The sequence below is a fragment of the Mesoplodon densirostris genome, chromosome 10 (genome assembly GCF_025265405.1).
Source record: "Mesoplodon densirostris isolate mMesDen1 chromosome 10, mMesDen1 primary haplotype, whole genome shotgun sequence".
In the NCBI taxonomy this organism is placed as follows: domain Eukaryota; kingdom Metazoa; phylum Chordata; class Mammalia; order Artiodactyla; family Ziphiidae; genus Mesoplodon; species Mesoplodon densirostris.
Genome location: NC_082670.1, coordinates 100,940,658 through 100,966,235, shown reverse-complemented (window position 1 = coordinate 100,966,235; position 25,578 = coordinate 100,940,658). Strand labels below are relative to the sequence as shown.

General features: G+C 39.3%; 1 protein-coding gene across 1 annotated transcript in view; it reads right to left on the bottom strand.

Moving 5' to 3' along the window:
- GRM7 (glutamate metabotropic receptor 7) overlaps positions 1-25,578 on the bottom strand; it is a 776,446-nt gene that overhangs the window by 226,920 nt on the left and 523,948 nt on the right. Inside the window, exons 6-7 of the mRNA XM_060109566.1 lie at positions 21,075-21,275; positions 11,531-11,670 (exon numbers count right to left, since the gene is read on the bottom strand). Coding sequence (XP_059965549.1) covers positions 11,531-11,670; positions 21,075-21,275 — 341 coding nt within the window. The remainder of the gene's footprint in view (positions 1-11,530; positions 11,671-21,074; positions 21,276-25,578) is intronic.

Genomic DNA, 25,578 nt, shown 5'->3' with positions numbered 1-25,578 from the left:
TGCTCGGTGGTTGTGCTATTTTGGTTCTAAAGGTTAGAGGATAGTAGAAAAGCGAGATAAGTTTGACTTTTCACCTTGGCCTATGACATTTGACCAAGAATGAACCCTGAATGTGGGTAAAACTGATGCCACCAAGTAGCCTGTCACTATGTGTCCCAGAACTCCATTGAGGATGGCTCTGCACACAGCCAGTTTATCAGAGACTAAAGATTTCTAACTCTGATTACCTGCTCACAACAGCTTGCCTGCAACCACGCAGCTTAATAGGATCAAGGAAAGTAAAACTGTCTGTACTAATATGATTCTACAGTCCAAAGTAATTCTTACCCAGGAAGATAAAAGTTCCAAATATTTTTCAAGGTTTGTTTTAGGAACCTCCTGAAAATCCATCCATTTGGACAATGTATCACCCCATTCTCAAAAAAAAAAAAAAAAGAAAAGAAAAGAAAAGAAAACATTTCCATCAGGGTAAATAGCTCATTTTCAGGACCAATAATCACTCAACTGGGCTAAATCCTCTCATCAAACAAGAGTTTCGCAAAAAGACTTGCTTCAAAACCCTCCTTGCTGGATCCACTGATTCAAAACTACACTATCACAGACTTTGCCCAAATCTGATCAAATCTCCCCCATTGAAAAAAGTCCCTTACTCCAGACAGCCAAACTGTAAAAAGATTTGCCCTTGACCTCTCTCTCCTGAGACTCTACCAAGACTTTCAAGATGGTAGCCCCCTTACTGCAGTGAACTACAAATGTGACTTTGCAATATCAACAGGCAATTTTGGTAGCCATGTCAGGGAGTTGACAGTCAACAACTTGCAAATTCCAAGCTATTTGCTACAACATTCTACTGCTCTATGACCTTTTATATAGACCAGAGAATGTCAGAACTGGGTATACACCTAAGAGTGGAATTTCTAGTTCATATGGCAACTTTATGTTTAACTGTTTCAGGAAATGCCAATCTATTCTCTTTCTCTGCATTTCTGCTTTGTCATTTAAAGAGAAATAATGCAATGAGAGCAAAATGCTCAGGACTGTGGAGGCTAAAAGAGGAAAACGGAGGTCAACAGAACTCTCCCTTGTAGCTTAGCTAAGCCTCCTATGGTATTGGCATCACTTCCTCTTCTGTTAATCTTCAATCCCAACCCCTCACTTGAGAGGGATTCTGTCTACTTATCATGAATTTAGGGTTCTTAATTCAGGGTTCTTCCCCAGACTTTTCCAGGTATGTGATTAGAACATTTATCAAACAGATTAGCTCAATTAGATACTAAAGATGCTTAAGAAAACTGCATACAATTCTTATCTGTTTACACAAATAACGTTAACTCTCTAAGACAGACTCAAGGATGTATTTTACAACATGGGGAATATGGGCAATATTATGCAATAACTGTCAACGGAAAGTGACCTCTCAAAACTGTACAAAAAATATTTAACTAAAATATGACACTGATAGAGGGGTATTAAAATTTTTTTAAATTAAAAAGAAAAAATTTTAAAAAGAATGTTGAGAACGTAATATGGATTTTATAGGCTTCATCGAAAAGCAAAGTTATGTAGTACAGAACTGTGGTTAGACAAAATAATCTGCCCCCTCTAACCCCTCCCCCCCACAAAGATTTCCACATCTTAATTTCTTGACCTGTCAATATGTTACATTACATGGCGAAAGAGACTCTGCAGATAGAATAAGGTTACAGACCTTAAAATAAGGAGATTATCCTGGATTATCTGGGTGAGCCCCGTGTAATCCCACTGGCCCTTCAGAGCACAGGAGGAAGGCAGAAGAGTCAGTGAGAGATGCAACTGCAATAGAGGAGACAGGAAGCCTTGGAAGCATGAGAGGGACTCGAGGAATGAACGGCAGCCAATGCATCAAGGTGGCCTGGAGAAGCTGGCGGCAAAGAAACAGAGACCTCAGTCCCACAACCACAAGAACTAAATACTGCCAAGGACCTGGCAGGAAACACATTCTCCCCTAGAGGCTCCAGAAAGAAACAATCCTGATGGTAGCTTGATTTTAGCCCAGTGGGATCCCTATTGGACCTGTGACCCACAGAACCACAAGATAAGAAATTTGTGGTGTTTTATGCAACCACATTTCTGGTAATTATTATTTTTTAAAAAATATTTTTTTAAAATGTGGACCATTTTTTAAGTCTTTATTGAATTTGTTACAATATTGCTTCTATTTTATGGTTTTGGTCTTTTGGCCGTGAGGCATGTGGGATCTTAGCTCCTCAACAAGGGATTAAACCTGCACCCCTGGAATTGGAAGGCAAAATCTCAACCACTGGACTGCCAGGGAAGTCCCTCTGGTAATTATTTATGGCAGCAAGAAATATGACAAGAATTATGACCATGAATCTCATATGCTTACTTTTATCGGGGAGAGTATAGCAATTCATTCTCAAAGGGTCCTGGTGAAGTAGCTGTTTTGCTTGACCTGACTCGATTTTAAATACACAAGGGGACTGAGGTTCAAAGACAGTAAATGATTTGCTTTATCTGAGGAGATAGGACTCAAAACTTGTGCTTTCGATGTTGTCCTACCTTATAAGACTATCTCACGGTGGGTTGAAAACACTTCAAATCCGATTCCCACATTTCCATTTTAACACCATCAGGTCATCCTCAGATTTTTGGCTTCCCAGGGTAAACAGTTAGGCAGAGGCTACATAAACTCATCTCTTTCCTTTTCTAATTTTGGAGTGGCAACAACCGGTGAGAATCCCTGTTATAACACTTGAGCTCTCTAAACTCATCCTTCTTATTATTTCTTCCTTCAAATGTATTTTGCCTGAGCCCAAAACACAGTGAGTAATGAAATTCAACAATTTCCCCACAGAACATAGGCATATATTAATAAACAAGAAGTGATTTGCTGGAACGCCTACAATGCAAACGAGAAATAATGGGGGTCAGGCTTCTGTAATGCACATGTTTATGAAACCATATTGATAATTATAAATACTATTCATCTTCCAGACGTTCATAGACAGAACACAGTTATACATCATTGGTTACTAGAAGAAATGCTGACAACACAAGGGTGATCTTGGTTTCTTTCATTTTCAGTTTGTTTCAGAATATGTACAAATATATGCCTCCACACAAAAGCATTATCTTCACTAAAGCAGTTCTCTTTTGCAGGCTGTATTTATTGACCCTTTTAAAAAAACATTATTACATACTTATGGCTGTTTTGGTTTGTTAACACTATTAGTATATTATTGTTGATTTTTAGAAAAAAATTCCCAGAGACCATTTATAAAAAGCCAAGCATACGTGGAAACCAAATTAGTGGAGATAAGTTAGAAACTACTCTAAGTCTAGATGAGGTGAATGAAATGAGATGCCTGTGGGCGTAAGGAATGAGGTGAGTGGGTGGAGTTAGTGGGGTGTCAGGCAGTAAGGGATAGTGGGGTCTGTGGTGACATGGAGAACACACACCGTGTCTGAAGTGGGAAGCCTCTACTTAGATCCAATTAGCTGTTACTGCATGGGACAAAGGCATATTATTGTCTGATCTGATTTTTCAAAAGAAAAGCCAAAAATATAGTCATTCTTATGAAATTTCTTGATTCTTAAAATATTAGCAAGGAATTAAGTTTTTAAACACACCTGCTGTTTGTATTCTGTTTGAGATCTCTAGTGTCAAGTTGGCTGACAACTGGAAAGCAGTACATACTCTACCGGATTGGTACACGTCCTGTGTAAAATATCACAGATTTAGAGATGCTGACAAACGGAAATAACGTTTGGTGCTCTGGTCTCAGGTTAAATGCCATCTTGTCAGAGAGGCTGTCCTTGTCCTGGTTCACAGACCTAGGGACTGGGCAGGACCATGGTTATAAACCAGAGCCCCACGACCCTAAATCCTTTGTTGTTTTGACCCTTTCTCTAACGCAGCATTAAAACCTAGAGAGGCAGGCAGGCAGCGGATGGGACCAGTGTTAATGGTGTGATTATGAACTAATTCACTTTCACCAACACAAAAGTAGCCACTGACTCCACTGCTTGATCCCTCAAGAATAATAATCCCACTCTGTGTTCTCAGATAGCCACAGATAGGTTTCTAAACCTAAAGAACAACTGGAACAAAATTAAAACCAATTATTTTATCCCTTTTCCTCCTTCCTGACTGGCTTTATTATTCAGAGACCAAAAGAGTACCTTGCAGTGTGAGCCAGCTTTCAGACCACTTGTAAAATTCTTAAGAAACTTGTCTGGTAAACCAAGGTCTTGAATGGATCCCTGAATCACATGGAATTGCTGACTGCAGTAGAATTCTGGATACATCTTCTCATCCATTCATGCAACAAGCACTGGGAATTCTGACAAATCAAAACTGACAAGCCCAGTCCTAAGTAATTTATAACATAATTCAACTGTCTGCTTATCTACTCATCTATTTAATATAAAACAAGCCATTTTTACATGCTAAGTATTATGCTAGGTGCTGCGGTATAAAGAAGAAAAAAATACAGCTGAGTACTAGAAACCGACATTTTCAACAGTTATGGATGAGGCGATAAACTAAGGATATTACATTATTATTACTATTGCTGTTGTAGCTAACATTTGTTGAATAGTTACTATGTGCCAGACACTGTTTTAAGTGTGCTACATACAGTACTACATTTAATTCTAACAATAACCTTATGAAATTGGTACTATTGTAATCCTGCTTTACAGCTAGTAAGTGGCAGAGCTGAGACTCAGATCCATTTAATCAGGTTAGCTGCAAACCTGTAGCCCCAATCATTGATAACAAAACTATAAATTATAAGATATAAGCCATTAATTATGATGAACAATAAGGTGATTCCGTAAAAGAAGCCTTCACACTGAAGCTGAAAGAAGTACTAGATTTTGACAACTTACATATTTTTCTCTTTGTCAGCATTGATTATGGCTATCCATTACCCCATATCTCACGCAGTACATTGAAAATTAGGAGTGTGATTAGACTTCTAAAACATTTTTACTGTTGCAATTATGAAACAATAGAGTGATTAGTAGTTTTACGGGCACTGTAAGCAAGTCTTGATTTGGGGAGAGATAATTGGATTAAACAGCAATCAACCGTACTTTTTATGTCTTTAAACACGCGTGAAAGCCTAAATTCTACCTGGGGTGAAAGATTCAATATTTAACAAAATCACAACTCTTAAAATTAATTTCTTATCATCTCAGTTTAATGAAATCTGAAAAAATTCTGCTTATTGAGGGTAGGCTGACATTTTATTTCCCCCAATTTGGGCACATTAAAAGAAAAACATTTTTGTTTTTTCATTTTGGATTGCTGTAGTGAATGAGATAGTAGATAGAAAAGTTATCACACTTAAGTCACCTTCATTCATTGATAAGGGAACAATCCAGACGGGCTATAAATGGCTTCCAGTAAAGGTTTCCTAGGGCTCAAAGGATGTCACCTCCACCTAGTTTCCCTAAGTTTTGCCTCATTTTCCCTGGAGCTCCTGGCTCTGTGGCCTCCAAATGGCTCCCTGGGGCTCCTGAGGGCCACACCCACTTCCAATAGGAGGTGTTGGATTGGCTGACAGATTTCCAGTGGTTCATCCTGATTGGACAGTTTACCGTCCATCATCACTATGGCCACGATGATTGGCTTAGGCTAAATCAGGTGTGGCCCCTGGACTTGGGAACTACGCCGGGCAGACCACATGGCTAAAAGAAGCTTGGGCGCTCTTCCCAGAGGGAAGAAGTGTGCTGTGGCTGCTTTCTGTAGAAAATGTCTACCATTAAAAAGAGTTCATGCTAATTTTACATGTCTTTATATATTAACAACAACAACAAGCCCAAATGGCTGCTGTGTTCCAGATACTAGTTCTACTAGGTACATGAAACAATAATTAAAACATAGATTCTTTTAGGAGTTTTCAGTCCCTAGGTGGAAAGTCAGTTCAACAGGGAACAAATCACTTATAAAGCCCCCCACACCTCAGAAGATCACAAAGTTGGACTAGCCCACATACGGGCAGATGACAGAGGTGCCAATAGAGGTTAAGTGATATTTATTCAACCTTCCACCTAAGAGAGTGTGCAGTTCACTGTAGGAAGCTGCCCATTAAGAGTAGTTTTTTTTTTTTAACTTTAATCAACAATTTGGGATTTTAAAGAATGTCAGTTATTTGAAAAAAGAACATTTTAGGTGTATCTAAATTTCCTACTAATTGCAAGTAACTGTAAGATGACAGAAGTCACCTTTGTTTCTAATATGCAAAACAGATGTAGAGTTTATTCACATTATAAATTTATAAGTTTTTAAACTATCTACATTTCATTTCTTGCCTTTTTTTCCCAAAATATTCCCCATCCCAATTTTTAAACAGGACAGCATTATTCATTTTAAAATATTTTTTCCTCTTCTCCATCTTGGGACCTACTACTTATACTTCAAATTCCAGTTCAAATATAAGTCAGTGCCTTAAATCAGAACCTATCTAAATGCTGTAAATGCAATTTATTAATTACAGAGCCCTGATCCTATTCTGGGAACTCCAAGGGCAGGGACGTGCCCCTCATTTCTCCCAGCATCTCCAGGAGCTCCATCCTTCCTGACACCCTGCAGACGAGCAATGGATAGGGTTGCATTATCCCTTTGCCTGCTTCTCTGCCAGGAAAAATTTTTTCTGGAATCTCTGCATCATACTGTACAAACCTGAGAAAATAAATCAGGGTTCTTTCTGTAGGGGTGGTTAAGTGGGAGAGTGAATGGCTTTGCTCTTAATGATTTCCTTCTGATGAATTCTTGTTGGTGCAGAAATATTGTAGTAGCAAACCATGCGGTCATGTGTTAGCCTGAGAGGAGACAGGGCCTACGGCTATTACTCCGCCAGTGAGGGCTCAGGGTGGCATTCTGTAACAGACACAGTGCACTCCTAGGCATCTAAATTCCAGAGGATCGGGTACAGAATGGCAAGCAGTCTGGTCTATAGCTCTGGGATTATAAGACTCTAAAACCTTGACTTCTTACCTAAGAAACTCATTTGCAATTACTGACAACAGAGAAAGCTCTCCAGAAAATTCCATTTGCTAGAGATGATCTAACTGGGGATTGAAAGAGTACCCCCAAGTCTGTAAATGAGAAGTATCCTTGTTACGTGACATACTTTGTTTTATTTCGTTGACTAGGAGAAAGTAAACCTACAAAACTAAGCTTCCCCCAAATTCACTCTCACAGAACTTTTAAGTGAATCAGAATAATTAGAGCAAAAGTAATATCTTGAGCACGGTGATGCTGGAGGGACAGGATACCAACCACTGGATAGGCTATGGGCTATGGCCCGGGTCTTCAGTGAGAAGGGTGGAGTGCCCTCTGAGCACTGCATTTACCTCCATTTTAGTTTTCTCTTAGTGATTCAAATTGGACTTTACAGTATCTTAAGGACCCCATAAAAGGCATTAACATGGTAACCTCTTTCCAAGGCCACTTATCACAGGGGCCACCCTCTGAATTAACCCAGCCCTTCACGGGTCTAAAATTGTCCCTGTTCCTGGCTCAGCCATTTGTACCTTTAAGGTGCATGCTATCCTGAGCATCAATTACTGGGTTCAGCTGAGGACTCATTCATGGTCCTGTCTGCTCCTCCTGCCATACCACTCTCAGCATGACAAAGTAGAATCAGAAATGTTCCTATTCAGTGCTAAGTCAAGCATACATCCCTGGTCTAGCTTCCATAAACAAAAACAAAAGTCCAAAGTATTTATGGTCAGCCCAACTTGCCAGGCAAATGAAACAGAATCTTTTAAATTGGGTGCTGTTTAGAGTAGTTGGACTGGAACTGTGTCATTTTCTATGAGGTTTTTCAAGGCCTTGGGTTCTCTGCTATTACAGTTTCTCTCTCTCTCTTTCTCTAATGGATTTCAAGGCCAGTTATAGATTAGCAACTTACTTTTTTTTTTTTATAACTATGACCTGAAACTCTTTTCTGAGCTTCAGATTTATATCCGTTTCATTAGGCTTTCATATATTTGGGAAGACTCAACTGGGATTCTCAATTTTTCTCCTCCCATTCCCAGGGGTCTCCCTAATCTCTTGTTATAGTATCCAAATGGCCTCAACCTATAAATGTGGGATTCACTCTGGATTATTTTTCCTTCAAACCCAGTATTATTTTCCCTTTAATCCCAGTACTGAATCCATCACTAAATTATGTTATTCTTCCTATAAGATATATATGTAATTATAGATTTACATATACATATATACACACACACACACATATATATGTGTGTGTGTGTGTGTGTTTCCACTCATTTCATTACATCTCCACTATTACCACACTCTCTAAGCCAGTGGTTCTCAAACTAAATACCATCAGCATAACACAGGGACTCCTTAGAAAGGCAAATATTTGGGCCTCCTTCCACTCCCAGATGTTCTGAATCAGAGACTCTGGGGGTGGGCCCAGCAATATGTGTTTTCACAAGCCTTCCAGATGGCTATGTTGCACACTGACGTTTGAGAACCCCTCACTAAGCCAATGTATTTTAGCTCGACAACTGCAGTGCACTCTTAATTGGTCTTGCCACTCCCATGCTTGCCCTTTGCTATTCATTACCTTCTCAGCAGACAAAATAATTTTTATCCCTAATTCTGATCCAGTCACTCCCTTGCTTAATACTTCTCTGTGGCTTTGAAATGCACTCAGAATAAAATTTTAGAAATATTTACCATGGCCTACAAGGGACTGCCTGCTCTGGCTCTTACCTACTGCCCTAACTTCTCCTCCCCATCCCCTCCCTTAGCTATACCACGGCAGTGTCTGCCTCCTGACCTGCTCCGTGGATCACTCGTTCTCCCCCCATCATCTGCTCCTCATCCAGTAGGCCCCTCTCCACCTCCATTATTCCTTCTCCCAGCCTGCCTCTTACCACACTTGGGAATTTCCACACACGTATCTCTTGTTTACCATGTAACTCTGCCCTAGATGTTCAATTATGTGCAAACAGGGACCATGTTTATTTCGATTTCCACTGTGTACATACTGCCTCCCACAATGCTTATCACATGACAGGTGCTTTCAAACAAACAAACAAAAAAACCTACTTGTTGAATGGCTAATAAGATACAATTCATATAAAGCTTAAAATACAAACCAAACAGAATAATCTTCCTGTCAGCTCACTGGGATGGCGGACCTTGAGAGAGAAAGAACAGGACAGATACAAGCAGAGCCAAGCAGGACAATGTACAAAGGAGGTAAACGTCCTGTCATGGCTTCATCAACCACCCCCCGCTTTATGCACAATCCTTTCTTCTAAAAATCACGACCCAAGCTCTACTGCCCCCAAGACATCAATTTTGCATTCTGCTCTCAAAAAGCCCTGATCTCAATCATTTCCAAAGTGCCTCCTAAGGTGTACACCAATAAAGGCTAATGGCATAATTTCCAGGTTTGGAAGAGGCATTAGAAAGACTTTTCTGGGATAGGGCCTGTGATGGTTCTTTGTATGTGTCAACTTGATGAGACCACGGGGGTGCCCCAGTATTTGGTTATACGTTACACAGGGTCTGTCTGTGAGGGAGTTTCTGGATGAGATACACATGTGAATTGGTGACTGAGTAAAGCAGTTACTCACCAGTGTACGTGTGCCTCAGATAATCTGAGGGGCTGAGCAGAATTAAAGTCTGAATATGAGAGAATCCTCTTTCTCTCTGCCTATCTTTGAGCTGGGACATCAGTCTTCTGCTGCCTTCACACTCAGACTGGAGCTTACACCATTAACTCTCCTGGGTCTCCAGCTTGCCAAGTGCAGATCTTGGGACTTCTCAGCCTTCATAAGAATTGTGAGCCAATTTCTTATTATCTATCTATCTATCTATCTATCTTATTGGTTCTGTTTCTCTGGAGAACGCATAATAATGCAGGGCCCTGCTGGACACAAGGAAATCGTGTTTGTGTATATTACTATTTCCAAGTAGATTTGTGGACCTTGGCGAGCCCTACCTGATTTATAAGCCTTACCCAATATACCTGTCCACAATATCCCCGGTGAATGTCATACTCAAGCTTGATGCCACATCAAAGGACCTGCTGTAGAACTTCTTGAAGTGTAAACGGTCCAGCACATCTCAGCAGAAGAGGCCCTGCAGCACCCCTGCTGCTCTGACTTCTGCCATCACCCCCAGGCTCCAGGACCTCAGCCACCAGGCTCAGGCCTGGCCTATTTAAGTTCCCTCCCAGGAGGGGAAGAAAAGCACGGGATGCATGGTGTGCTGAGCTCTATCTGTGCTGGGCCCAGCCAGGGTGGAGGGACCCTAGCCCATGTGTTCGTTATTCCTTGGGAAGACTGGGTATATTCACTTAAACTAATCATTAATTTCAAATAGGGCATTGTAAGTATTATTAGAAGCACATTATTGAATGTTGAACCTGAAATATTAAAAAAGTGACCAAAAAAAAGAACTTAAAAAGGTGGTTGGAAAGCTGTCACCTAACACCTAGGCAGGCATATTCCAAACAGAACCGCTTCAGGGGAATGTAAATGATAATCACACAAGGCCACTCCATTATGATGGTGGAACAAGACAAAACAAGGTCACTCTGCCATCATGTGTGAAATTAGACATAAACAAGGATGCGCTGCAACCACAAAAGTAACTAAACATCTCCCTTTTCCAGTTCACATAAGTGTCTACTGTTTTTTTGTTAGTGACAATTCTTGCCCAGCTTTTGTCGTCCCACCTTCTAGATCAAAATCACCAAGACACTGAGTTATCAAATTGTCTCTACTTCCTAAGATGACCTAACCCAAAACTGATCCCTGCTTCCTAAAACCTTCTTAGAAACGCCCAACTCAGCCCAAATTCTACAGTGAATCCCATCTGAACTCCTACATCCTGAAGAAACTTTGGTGGCAGGAGCTTGTTTTTCATGCAGCAAGTTAAAGAAACCTAACTGTGTTTGACTACAGATGACTTCCTAATGGGCTCTGGCTAGTGAACTTTGACATAACCTTGCACAAGGAAGTGCTTGCTCACTCAAGGTCATGCTTTACAGAAAGAAGGCGTGGTTATGGAAATTAACACTGATGTTACCCAGAGATTCTCAGTATAAGCCAAAGTGACTCAGTAAAAACCAAAACAAAAAAAAAACAAAAAAAACCAAAAAACCACCAGCAAATAAGGAAGGAAGGAAGGACAGAAGGGAAAAATAATTTGACCAAGATTAAGATCTCCTCAAAGTATTAAAGTATTAGCTGGTAACTTGTCTGTAAAACAATCAGAGCCTCAGATTAAACGAGATAATTCACATCGTTGCTGAATATAACTGTCAGGCATGAACCACACACACATTTCCTATCTGCGCCATCATCATTGCTATCAATGCTGTATTATTATTGGTCATCAGTCCCTGCTGATGCCCGTAACAAGTTGTATGTTCACTTGTGGATGCTCACAAACATACAGACAAGAAACGTCTGCCTCAGGGAGCATATTAAGAGTCTGTTCATTCATCACAAAAGCAAAGGAAGAGGAACAAGCAAAACTCACATTGAGCTGCAGTTCATCTGTCCACTGTCCGATCAGGCGATAACCAGGGTTGGTGGTGTTTGTGGTCTGGTACTGGAAGATGTCGTAACGCCCAGGGGCGTCCCCATTCTTGTTAAACATGACTGGGGTGCCTGCGCTGCCTGGTGAAGACAAGACAAAGACAGATTTTAGAGTTAAACGAGTTTCCTTCTATCTCTTGCTTCCTGGGTAATGGTCTGGAGACCTGGTGATGAACAAGGTAGCTAGGAGGTAGCCTTGCTGTTTAATAGGTTCCCCCAAGATGCCCCCTGAAATTCCTAGGCAAGTCATCACGATGGTCTGCGAATGCTAATTATGAAAGGTGGGAAGACAACCTGCTTCCCCCTTTGAACAGCTCAGTTTTTTAATATCTTAAAATATTTTATTATACTTTGTCCTCTCTTTTAAGGAATAACAATCAAATGCATTACTCTTAAGAGAAAATATTAAGCTTTGTTGTTGTTGTTATTATTATTTTAGTGTCCATCAAACACTAAATTGTCATCAATAAAGAATCATTTCAAGAAATAATAAATACATTTTAAAAATGAAATATAAGAGAATCAAAAAACAAGCTCAAAAGTTCACTTACATACATGGTTGAATACTCACTGCATTTTAAAAATATTTTTGGCTCATTATTTCTAATTTGCTTTAAACGATAACCAGTCTTAAATGCTTAGCAGTTTGCCTGGTGAATGCTTAATAAACAATGGATTCTTTCTCAATTTTCTATTTGGGTCTTATTTAAAATGTCTATCTTGGGCTTCCCTGGTGGCGCAGTGGTTGAGAGTCTGCCTGCCGATTCAGGGGACATGGGTTCGTGCCCCAGTCCGGGAGGATCCCACATGCCATGGAGCGGCTGGGCCCATGAGCCATGACCTCTGAGCCTGCGCGTCCGGAGCCTGTGCTCCACAACGGGAGAGGCCGCAACAGTGAGAGGCCCGCGTACCGCAAAAAAACAAAACAACAACAACAACAACAAAAATGTCAGATTCTAATGGTGGCAGAACTCTGCATCTGGCTAGTAGTCATTAGCTTCTGCAGAATTTGGGCCAAGGTAGTATTTGCATTGATGACACGGATGAAAGAAGAACTAAAGCACGTTAACTGGGCAGGAGAGAGAACGCTTGAAACAGTAAAAAAGGGTGTCTACACTAAGGAAGCAGGCATGACACTGACAGTGATCCCACACAAACAATCACTCAACACAAGAACGAAGCTAAAAAAACAAGGGGCCAGAAAGAGGGACAATACATTGGGTGACAAGAGGCATATGAAGTTGCAATCCTGGGCTGAAAGTTACCCCTGCTGGAAGAGAGGGTCCAGCATGTAGGCAGGATACAGGGGCAACTGAAAGGAACTCCACACTATCTTACAAGTGTCAGACACAGACTTTTATGACACTTCTGCCTATTAAAAAAAAGAAAAATCAGAGCTTGTGGTAGGTTGCAGAATGGTTCCCCAGGTAGGTCTAAGTCCTAACCCCCAGAACCTGTGAATGTCATCACGCTTGGCAAAGAGATTTTGCAGGTATGATTAAATGAAGGGTCATGAGATGAGAGAGATTATCCTGGATAATGTAAGTGGGCCCAGTGTAATCACAATGGCCCTTACAAGAGGTAGCAGGAGTCAAAGGAGGAAGGAGAAGATGTGAGGATGAAAACAAGAGGCTAGGGTGATGCAAGGAAGCAGTCCTGAGCCCCGGAAGTGCAGGTGGCCTTTAGAAGCTAGAAAAAGCAAGGGAGCAGATACTCCCCCAGAGTCTCTAAAAGGAACCAGCCCTGCCTTCACCTTAACTAAAGCTCAGAGAGACCTGTATCAGACTTCCAAACTACAGAACTATAAGATAATAAATGTGTGTTGTTTAAGCTAGCAAATATATGGTAATCTTTTAATGGCAGCAATAGGAAACTAATACAAACCTGGAGGACACAGAGCAATGAGCTTCCTAATTTTACAGGTGAGGAAGTATACTTAGGTTCAGAGAGGGCAATCATTTGCCTCAGGCCCACTCCACTCATTAAATTTGAATAGTGCACAATAACTGGCTCTGGAATCCCCTAGAAAGGGTTTAAATTCCAGGTCTACCACTTCCTATATGTGTGACCTGTATCAAATTATTCAGTCTTCCTCTACTTCTGAATGTCACTAATACCACTGTCATAGGATTAGTAAGAATTAAGTGTAACAATGTACACAAGGTGCTTAGTCCCATGCCTTACATAATAAATGCTCAATAGATAGCCATGATTTTTTTTATAGGTTTCACTTTTATTATTGTTTTCTTTGCTAATATCTCAGGACCAGACCCTGACGCATGCCGTCAGACCCCCAGACCAATAATGCTTTCCAATGCATCAAAGGAGTCTCTCCTAAATGGTATTTAATTTAAATTTCTCCATTGGTGTAAACATTTTTAAAATTTTTCAAACAGCAGGCTAGAATCCACTCTGGGAATGGGCATTCATCTATGAGCAACGCTGATTTCATCCTAAGAACTTGAATCTGTGGCTGAATCTGTGTGTGGCCAAGGGCACCATTTCAATTTGTTTCTTCTCTGTTTCACCTAGACACTATCCCCATGGTCCACAAAGACACCCCTTTAAGCCCTCTCTGTAGAGGAATCAACAGAAGTGGTTCTTATTATTTTTCAGGAAGACATTAATATTCAGATACTCACCTCTCTTTTCTTTCACATTGGATACTAGGATTCATGTTGTGCTTTGCTATAATTCTACAGCTTCTAGTCATTAAGTAATAGGACGTGAGCTTTTCAGAGTCTTTGAGAGGATGGAGGAAGAATATCAGAGGCCTGGGGCTCCAAAGGATCTCAGCCCACCAGGTAAATATTCATCAGAAAGGTACATACTGCCTCATCTCTCTTTCTCTCTCTCTCTCTCCTTACAATCCTTGCGAGGAGAAATGATTCTTGTGCTGCCCTTTCCATTCTCATTAAAGTTCATGCTTAGAAAAAATAAGGCAGAAGAGCTGAATACATTACCTAAGTGATGTGTAACAATGTATGGTGTGGCTCTGACCTTTTTGATGGATTCTACAATGCAACTGGCATTTTTCAGGTAGTTCTTTTTTTCCCACACAACTCCTTTTCAACATCACCCCCTGAACTTCTTGAAAGAGAAAAAGAGGGATTGTGTTCAATGAACTCTATATCAAAAAAAAATAATGATAGTAATAGGGGTCAAACAAATCCAGAGAAAATAAATAAGTTATCAAAGGAGAAGCGATCCTCTGCAGGAACCTCCACAATGTATCAGGGCTGGAACACAAGTGTCCTAAAGTCAAGGAAACAGGGCCACTTGACCAGATGGGATACTCAAGAGGAGAGGATGGCTGAGAGAAGGCACTCAAGTAGGAAATCTCCTTCCCAGATGAGAGTATCTGAGTGAAATTCCTTTTTTTTTTTCCTGGATCAAGAAGGATTGGAGATATACGATGCTCTGATGACAAAACAGTCTTCAGCATCAAAGTACTGACCTGACAGGTTTTCTCTTCTCTTCTTACTACCCCATACACAGATTCCAGAAAGGCTACCTTGATTCGTGTTCCAGTTACCTTTTGCTGCTCAACCAACTATCCTAAAACGTGGCACTCAAAAAAAAAAAAAAAAAAAAAAGACAATCTGTATTTTGTAATTTGGGCAGGGCTTGGCAGAAACAGTGCCTCTCTGGTCCACTCACATCAGCTGGGGCTATGGTTGGAGCACCCACATGCAGCCTGACCCTTGGCTTCTTGGCTTCCTCCTAACGTGGTAGCTGTGTTCGTAATACAGAAGTCACAAGAGAACCATGAGGAAGCCCTATGGAATTTTGTACCATAGAAGTCACATAGTGCCACTTCTGTATTAGCCACAGGCTCACTCAGACTCAAGGGGGGGGAATACGGATCTCACCGTCGATGAAGAAAAGCTAACTTCTTGTTTCAAGAAGACCACATGAGATATACCATCTTTATAAAGTATACCCCAACCCAATTTGTTTTCTGGAAAGGAGTAAATCTAGGTACAGACAGGCTTCACATTAAAAGACTTCACTATATAACAATTCTCTAAGGTTGTGTATCCAAGACAACAAATTCGTTAAATTGACAAATATTGACATCTGGTTGGATGGGCCAATATCCAACATCAAGATAACTCAAATTTAGGCTAAGGACATTGCATTCATTTGGGATGACATAATTAGCCATCTTTTCTGTTGGTGCACAAGGGGAGGTTAAGTGATTGCTGAAGATGTAGCAATACTTTTAGAGCATTCTATTATCACTTCCTAAATTGACGCTTTCATAAATGTGAAGGTCGGAGTTATTAAACTGTACACTACTGGTCTGGAACAGAGCTCCCAGGGGTATGGAAAATTCTGTTCTGAAGTAACAGAAGAGCACGATTAAGCTTACTGAGACCAAGAAACATCAAGATTTTTCTAAAACATGCAGAAGAGAGGCTACATTTTTCACAATGGACTAGAAAGAAACCTGAGTTCTAGGCCTGTCTCTGTCATTTGCTAGCTGTGGTTGGACAAATATTTTCTTCTCTCTAAAATGTGATTCCTTTATCTAAAAGTCAGGAAATTGAATGAGTAAAAAAATGTCAAGCTTCTTTTCACCCTAATAGTTGCTCACTTAAAGTGACATGAAAGCCACTTAACTAAATCTAACACCGTTTTTTTTTTTTTTTTTCTGCTTCACAAAACTGTTGAGTCCCAACATTAATGAATGTCACACGGCCCTGGGAGTCTCCTGCCTGTCTATCCATACGGCAGAAAGAATACCCTTAGAGAAAAGGAGATTATGTTGACAACAGAGCATGACTACAATGATGACAAAGAGAGGGAACGGATTGGCCCTGCCTGTGAGCTCCCACAGAACCTGTGTTCCAAGATGGAACAGCAGGAATGCTGTAATAAGCCCTTTCTCTCAGACACTTAATAAAAGTCAAGAGAGCAGACCATGGGGTTGGGTACCCTAGGTACCAGTTACAGCATCATCAATATGTAACTGTGTGGCTTTAGACATCATGATTCTTACTTTCTCTGTGAATCAGTTTCTTTATCTGCTAAAAAAAAAAAAAGGAAAAGAACAGTATGTAAGCCATTTAGTATTATGAATATTAAAGAAGCCACTACACAAAAAGTACTTAGGACAGTTTCTGGCACATATAATCATTTGATAAACTTAGGGCCTGTGTCCAATCAGAAGCTCAGCATCTCTGGCTCATCAGTGGTTAACCAAAGTCTGCAAGTGTTATCTAGAAGAAGAATCAGATGAGAATCACCAAAAATATTCTCAAAATGACTCTTCTTTGTTACTGGCCAAAAAATTGTGTTGCTTATCTATGGACCAGCATACAAAGCCCAGAAACTGACCCCAGGATATGTAATGAAATTTATGTGTGCTTTTTCTGGGAAAATTTGTTATATATTTTAGGAGATTCTGTAAGACAAGGAAGAAACTACGACAAAAAGATAATTTGTAGTCAAACCATTTTTCTGGTTGTATTTATAGTCATTTTTGTCTCCATCTTAGCTCGGAAACTGTTGGTTCCAAAATCAGATATGGTTCTTCTTCACCCAGATACTAGGTAACTCCTGAATGATTGATACAATATTGTGGGTTTAAGTCGATTATTATTTACAAGCAGAGAAGCAAGATTTTTTAAACCATAACATAATTATCTAAACCAGGAAATTAACATTGATGTAATGCTATTTAAAACTAAATCGCAAATGTTATTAAAATTCCTCCACTGTCCCATTCATATCCTTTTTCTGGTTTAAGATCAATCAATGCACCCACATTGCATTTAATAGTAATGTCTCCTTAGTTTCTTCTAGTCTGGAACAATTCCTCCATCGGTCGTTCTCATGACCTCAACACTTTTTGGAGAGTACTAGCCAGTTATTTTGTAAAATGACTTTCAGTTTTGATGTCTGGTGTTTGTTAACATTAGATGGAGGTCATGTATTTTTGGCAATAAGACCTCAGAAGTGATGCTGTAACCTTCCCAGGGTTATCTTTTTTTAAAAATTAATTAATGTTTTATTGAAGTAGAGTTGATTTACTATTTGTTAGTTTCAGGCATACAGCAAAGTGATTCAGTGAATCACTTTTCAGTATATACACACACACACACACACACACACACACACACTTTTCAGATTCTTTTCCCATGTAGGTTATTACGAAATATTGAGTAAGATTCCCTGTGCTATACAGTAGGTCCTTGTTGTTCATCTACTTTATATTTAGTAGTGTGTATATGTTTCTCCCAAATTCCTAATTTATCCCTCCCCACCACCTTTCCCTTTTGATAACTGTAAGTTTGTTTTCGAAGTCTGTAAGTCTGTTTTGTAAATAAGTTCATATGTATCATTTTTTAAGATTCCATATATAAGTGATATCATATGATATTTGTCTTTGTCTGGCTCACTTCACTTACTATGATAATCTCTAGGTCCATCCATGTTGCCGCAAATGGCATTATTTCATTCTTTTTTATGTATTCCATTGTATACATACATATACCACATCATCATCATCTTCTTCTTTTTTTTCTTTTGGCTGCACTGCATGGCAGGTGGGATATTAGTTCCCGGACCAGGGATCGAACCCATGCCCTCTGAGGTGGAAGCACAGAGTCCTCACCACTGGACTGCCAGGGAATTCCCAACTACATCTTCTTTATCCATTCATCTGTCGATGGACATTTAGGTTACTTCCATGTCTTGGCTATTGTAAATAGTGCTGCTGTGTACACAGAGGTGCATGTATCTTTTTGAATTATGGTTTTCTCCAGATATACACCCAGGAGTGGGATATGGTAGCTCTATTTTTAGTTTTTTAAGGAAACGTCATACTGTTCTCCATAGTGGCTGCACTGATTTGCATTCCTAACAACAGTGTAGGAGGGTTCCCTTTCCTCCACACCCTCTCCAGTGTCTATTATTTGTAGACTTTTTGACAACAGCCATTCTGACTGGCGTGAAGTGGTGCCTCACTGTAGTTTTGACTTGTGTTTCTCTAATAATTAGTAGCATGTGATGTTGTTAAGTCTCATTACTGGTGACACTAACCTTGACAACTTGGTTAAGTGCTGTCTTCCAGGCTTCTCCACTTCAAAGCTGCTCTTTTCCCCTTTGTAATTAATGTGTTCCACGATGAAGGACACTTTGAGGCTATGCACGTATCTTATTTCTCATCCTACTTTTAGCCCAATAATTTTAGCATCCATTGATGATTCTTGCCTGAAAGTTATTACTGAGGTCTTTGCAAAATGGTGAGTTCTGTATTTCCATCTTTGCCTCACTCCATCGTGCTGTCCCTTCTCTTGCGTTTACGTATCCAATTCAATTATTTATTTATTAGTATGGACTCATTGATATTTACAATATTCTATGAGCTTAACCCACTGTTGGCCTAGAATTAGCCAGTGGGATCTTCTTCAAGTTGGTTCCTTTGCCCCTTCGACATGGTCCCATCAGTTTTTGAGCGCTTTCTTGCTTTGTGGCACAACATGGTTTCAAATTCACCTTCTACTTGCCCTGCTCTGGCCCCTGAACTGAGAGTTTCACTAGGGAGCCCTAGTTCTTTTCACTGGAGAATATGGTATTTATACATAACGCGAGGGTGCAAGTGCAGTCATTTCTGCCAGGGTGTCATGGCTCCTAGGCCCTCTCAGTGGACAGAACTAGACAGTAGAGGTTTGTACACACACAAACATACCCATATCTATCTCCCTGCCACCTCCCCATCTGCATGTATATTAAAAGCCATGAGCCCATGCTGGTATCTTCTGTTCTAATCCAACACAACAAGGGTTATTTGACCTTTCTCCCATCCTTATTAGTAATTTCTTCCTCTGACTCTCATTATCCACAATATCTTTTATTAAATCTCAGTCCTCTTATGGACATAAATCTTCAGAATTGTGGGGAAAAAAAACATACTAAGTTCCTAGGGATTGTGAAATATCTCTGTACAGTTATTCATGTCTTCAGTCTTAGAGTTTATAGTCAAATATTGTCTTCCAAAATTATTTGCACTCCTTATCTTTCTTCCTCACTCCCTTCATTGTGGTTATGTTATTCATATGTAATTTAGTTAGGTTTATTACTGTATTAAATTTTGTATTACCCCGTGCAATGGCTATTTTTTAATTGAGAAATAATTGACATTCAGGATGGTTAATTTTATGTGTCAGCTTGACTAGGGCCCCTGATAGCTGGCAAAACTTTATTTCTGTGTTTATGAGTATGTTCCTGGAAGAACTGTTGAACTGAATAAAGAATTGCTGAATCGTTGAACTGGATAAAGCAGGTGACCTTCCTCAATGTGGGCAGGCATCATCCAAGCCCTAGAAAGCCTGAACAGAACCAAAGGCAGAAGAAGGGCAAATTCACTCTCTCTGCTTGAGTAGAGACACCCGTTTTCTCCTGCTCTCGGACACTGGAGTTCCTAGTTCTCTGGCTTTCAGAAACAGATCAAGACTTACACCACCAACCCTCTGATCCCAAGGCCTGTACACCCGGACTGAATTACACCGCTGCTTCTATGATTCTCCAGCTTATAGATGGCAGATCATGGGGCATGTCAGTCTCTATAACAGTGTCAGCCAATTCCTAAAATAAATCTCCTGTTATATTTCCCACTCACCTCTACCCATTTATTTTAGGTAACCAATTACTTTCTGCCCAAGTTTTATTCTTTGAGAAATAAATGTGTAATGTGACATGTGGTTGGTGTGGAAAATTACAACCATTACTTCCATTAACTTGAGTACCTAGAGCAACTGTCCCTTCCTTTTCCTCTTATCCCCTCCCGTTCCTGCTTACATTCACCAGGAAAAAACTTGGCAAAAGTCCTTCTATTTTAAGAAGGAGAGGGCAAACCATAGCCACCCCCCCAAATTTATTTATTCATTTGCTCACTCACTACTCATTCATATAATTGATTCAATTATTTGAAATGCTATAATCCACATACTCAAGAGTAAATTGCAATCTGACTACTTAACTTATGAAACACATAATGTCAACACTTAGGATTCCAAAAGAGACTGGAATTGAGACATCTAAATATTTTTAATGAACTCAAGCAAAACACATCACTTGACCAAGAAACTGGAACTCTGAAAGATCTGTGTGGACATATACCAGATGAGTATGAATAGGTTGCTATATTGCCAAAAGACTTGGATATCACCAAGTTCTGTATCACCCAAAGTTACATCATTGGATATTCTGGTTATCTCGTTTACCGTATGTCAAAATATTAGAATTTTGATGTATACAAGGACATTAACACCATACTGGGCATAATTTGACTTCTCGGATTCAGAAAGTATTGTAACTTGTTATCTTTCAGTGCTTCAATGTTGTCGTTATGAGCAACTGTCATTTTTATATATAGTATTTTAGACATACTAGGGTTGTGTGGCATTCTCTAGATGTTCTTTTCTACAACATAAAGGCCCCATGTCAGCCGGAAAAAAGAAAACATGGAGACTCACCATTGAAATTCACATTGCGGATATACTTCAACAACTTCTTGCCCCCAGCTTGCTCCATCTCTGGACAGACGCCCCGGTAGTCAGCACAGAGATCCTTGTTCATGTGGTGAAGGGCATGGGCCATTGCGTACACTGCGTCAATCACGAACTGAACTTTACCCTCCTGCTCATAGGTGGAATCTTTTCCAATTCTCTCCTGTCCTGCACATTAAAACAAGAAACACACACAAACATTGGTGTTGAGTAGAATGTCTCAATTTGCATGTACTTTCAAATATGCTTAAAGAAAACAATGCTTTGAGGAGTACAGTCGCGCAAGCCACATATCCATGTTTGGCTACCATGTTCGGTTGCTTTGATAGTTTTTGGTATTTGACTTTGGAGCACATTACACTAACCTTTCTGATGTATTAGATACATTTCAGAAGCAGCACTTCAAAGGATCACAATAAAAGCCCTTGTAATAAGCCAACACACTATTCAAAATATAGTGGCCCCATAGAACCAAGGGATTGCTGCTATTAGAAGCTGGGCTGCCACGTGCAAATCTTCAAAGCTCACTTAGTCTAGAAAGGTGAGAGGCCAAAAGAAAATGAGAGAAAACTAATGAAATACCACCCCTGCACTCATTACCTTCTTCTATATACCTGCTCTACTTCCTGGGTTGCCTGTCTCAATTGTGCGTATTACTGGCGACTCTGATGCTCAGGCTGTAAACCCTGATGTCATTTTTTCATGCTTACTCCACCCTCTTCCTCCACCCTCCCACGTGCATATATCTAATGAATAGCCAAAACCTCACCTGAAACAGTGAACAGTTTTGGCCACACTACCAATGCCCTATTTATGCTTTTCTCATCTCCCATCAGGACACAGTGCTAGGTGTCTCTCTTCATCTAGTGATTCCTCCATGTTCATTTTCCCAAACCACAGAGCTAATCACTTCACCCCCGTGCTCAGAATTCTTCAGTGATTCTCCACTGCCCGTAAGATGAAATCCAAAGCCTTTCCCCTGACAACAGAGGGTGTTCATCATTTTGTTCCTATCTGCCTAACAACAGTAAGAACCGGCAGTGATGAAGTGTCCTCCACTGTCTTGGAAGCCTTATATACCTGATTTTTATTTCATCCTCACTTTGTCAGTTAAATATTATTAGTCCTCATTACACAGATGGGAAAGCCGAGCCTTACAGAAATTAAATCACCTTCCGAAGGTCAGGTATAGGAAGAGCAGATGACAGCTCAGGTTTATCAGAACCCCAAACCAACATTTCTCTCACTTCATGGGTCCTACCTCACCCTTTTCCTAGAATTTAAAACATGTATATATTTTGCTCCAGACAAGTATGGCTATTTTTCCCATAAACATCATCAGCTCTAACGTTAATTATCTTCGGTCATGCCCCTTGTTTTGCCAGAAATATCCCTCCTTGCTTTTGCCCATCATAACTTAATTCTGTCCCCGTGGCACAATCCAGCAGTTGCTTACACTTAGCTTCTTGATCAGAATTAAAGATTTTCATAAAACATTTCAAATCTTTATTATAAAATTAATAAAATCACTATATTTTAATGCTCTACTAGACTTTCCTTTTCTTTCTTTTTTTCCTTATATCCCTAGCACTGAACACAGCATTTAATATCTGGTAGATTCTGAACAATACTTGTATTAAATTAGGCGTTCGTTAAGTACATGGTAATACCAGGAACTCTCTTTAGACCTCTTGTCCCTCTATGACAAATAATTAACCACAGATTGAATTTCACTTTCGCAGCAACATTTCCCAGATTGTTTTCTAGACACATTTGTGTAGGAAAGAAACAGTAGGGATTCTACAACCCCTGTCCCTTTTCCTGCAAAACAAAGTGTCCCCAACAGCCACTGTGTTAAATGTTATTAGGTTTCTTTACTGAGAGACTGTTTCAGAGTATTTAATATAACATAAAGTATAATTTCCAAGAAGGAAGTTCAGAATTTCCCCAAATTCCTTGAATTCATGGTTTTTTTTCCTTTTCAGAGCACATATTAATACCTCAAATGGCAGACAGTTCTTTGTTTTGTATGTATCTCATTCAAGTACCAATCAACCTGGTGCTCACTGCTCTTCATTGGGTCTAGGCCTTTTCAGTGTGTCTAGAGCAGGAATCTTTTTTGAAAAAGATAAAATCCATCATGAATCCATACTGCTACTTTGAATTCAAATTCTGGACTACAGGATTTTTACTTAACTCGACTCCTACACCTCTACCTCATTTTTTTTTTTTCGTGAGGAAAATCCTGGTTCTTAATGACAGCATTATAACTATTTATTTGCTTGATTCCATAATACACAAATAACATTCTTAGAATAAATGTCTAACCAACAGTGTAAAAATGTAGTGTAATGAGCAGCCTTGGCATATATGTGTTTTTCAATTCTTACCGGAATATTTTGGTGATCTATTCTGAGAAACAGGATTGCTTTGTTCAAGAGTCAATTTGTATGTGTTTTTGCTAAATATTGGCCATTTCCCCTCTAATGGGTTTGTACCATTTTGTTCTCCCACCAGCAAAGAGAGAGAGTGTTCATTTCCCAACAACTTTGACAGCCAAGTATGTCCTCAAACTTGGATTTCCGTCAGTCAGCTAGGTGAGAAATGCTACCACAGTCTATTTTTATTTGCATTTTTCTTACTATAGGGGAGGTTGAACATCTTTGCATATAGTTAAAAGCTACTGTATTTCTTTTCTGCAAACTGTTTTTATAAAAATTTGGTCATTTTCTTCTCTTTTTAAAAGCTTTTTATTAATTAAGCATATTAATTATTTGAGATTAAGTTGCAAATATTTTTCCTAGTTTGTTATTTTTCTTTTACTCACTTTAGGTATTTTCCAAATAAAATTATATTAGATTAAAAGATGTTTTTCTAAAAAAAAGTATCAATTTATTTTCTTATTGCTTCTGGATTTTCAATCATGGTTTGAAAAAATGCTCCCGCCCCAGGCTACAGAATATTCCATCCGTGTTTTCTTCTTGTATAATTTTATTTTTTAAACTTAGATATTTCATCCACTTGGAATACATTCTGGTATGCAGTATGAAGAATCAAAATATAGCTTTTTCCATATAGCTTCCTAGTTATATGCCAGTTCATCTTCTCTCACTGAAGTGCTTCCTTTATTATATATTAAATTTTCCATGCATAATTAGATCTATTTCTGGATTTTTAAAATGTGTTTCACTGTTTGGTTTGTCTATTCGTGGGCCAACAGTACAGCTTCAATTATAAACTCTTTATAACATATTTTAATAACTGGTAGAGTTAGCCCCTCTCTCACCATAATTGTTCTTTCTTTTTCAAATTTTATGTTGACTTTTGTTTATTTACTCAAATGAGCTTTATTAACTACTAAACTATCTTGAGAAAAGAAAAAAAGATACTTGATGTTGAATTTATGCTGTACTTATAAATCAACTTAGCCAGAACAGAAATTTTTACAAAGGTGAGAATTCCCACGTGTGTCTTTTCATTTGTTCAAGGCTACTTTTGCTTCCTTCAATAGTGTTTTAAAATTTTTTCTCACATAGGTTTTGAGTGTTTCATGGAAAGTTAGCCTTGGTATTTTACTTAGTTTTGCTATTATAAATATGGCTTTCTTTGCTAAGTATTTCCTCTGGTTTTTGATTGCATACATAAAAGTTATTCTTTGTTTTGTTGTGGTTGTTTTATTATTTTTCAACTTTGTATCACAAAAAAATTTTAAATACAGAGGAAGCTTGAAAGAATTTTACAGTGACCTCACCAACTAGATTCTTACATTAACATTTTACTATACTTACGTTATAAGGCAATTCATCTTCTAATAATTTTATACCTTGCTACTTTACAAATTTCTCTTATTTTTTAGAGTACTTAAAAAGGCTATCTTGATGGCACTATTACCATTCTAAAATATATACTATGAAACGTGTACAGACTAGTAATTCAGGAGAGCAGTTTCTAGCCTGCATCCATAAAGACATTCATCTCAGAAAGAATGCCTTGAAAAATAACTGCAGCTCAGGTTTATCAGGGAACTACTATTTCATTATTTTAAATAATGAAATATTTCATTATGTTTGAAACATTATAGGTTTTACCCCTCTCTTGAAGAGTCATCAGGGTATGTTAGCTTATTAAGGGCTCTGAGAAACACAGGTACATTTGTCTTTGGGGTTACCAGAACTTGAAAAATGTAGCCTTACATCAAGAAAATCAGAACTAGCAAGTTAACAACAACAACAAAAAAGGCTAACTTTATTTCCCCTACTGTTGCAGATGCAACTGCATGCCAAGGTCAGAGTCTCTGGTTACTCATCTAGCACCCACCCCTCCTCCTCTAACTGAAATCTGCTTCTCTTCAGGTATCGGCAGCCACCAAAGGAGTGAGGGGTTCAGGACCTCTCCTGAGCCTCACTGAGTCTATCCTCATTTGTCTAAGCCAATCCAGTTTCCTCCTTGGCAAGGGCTGATTTAGAAACAG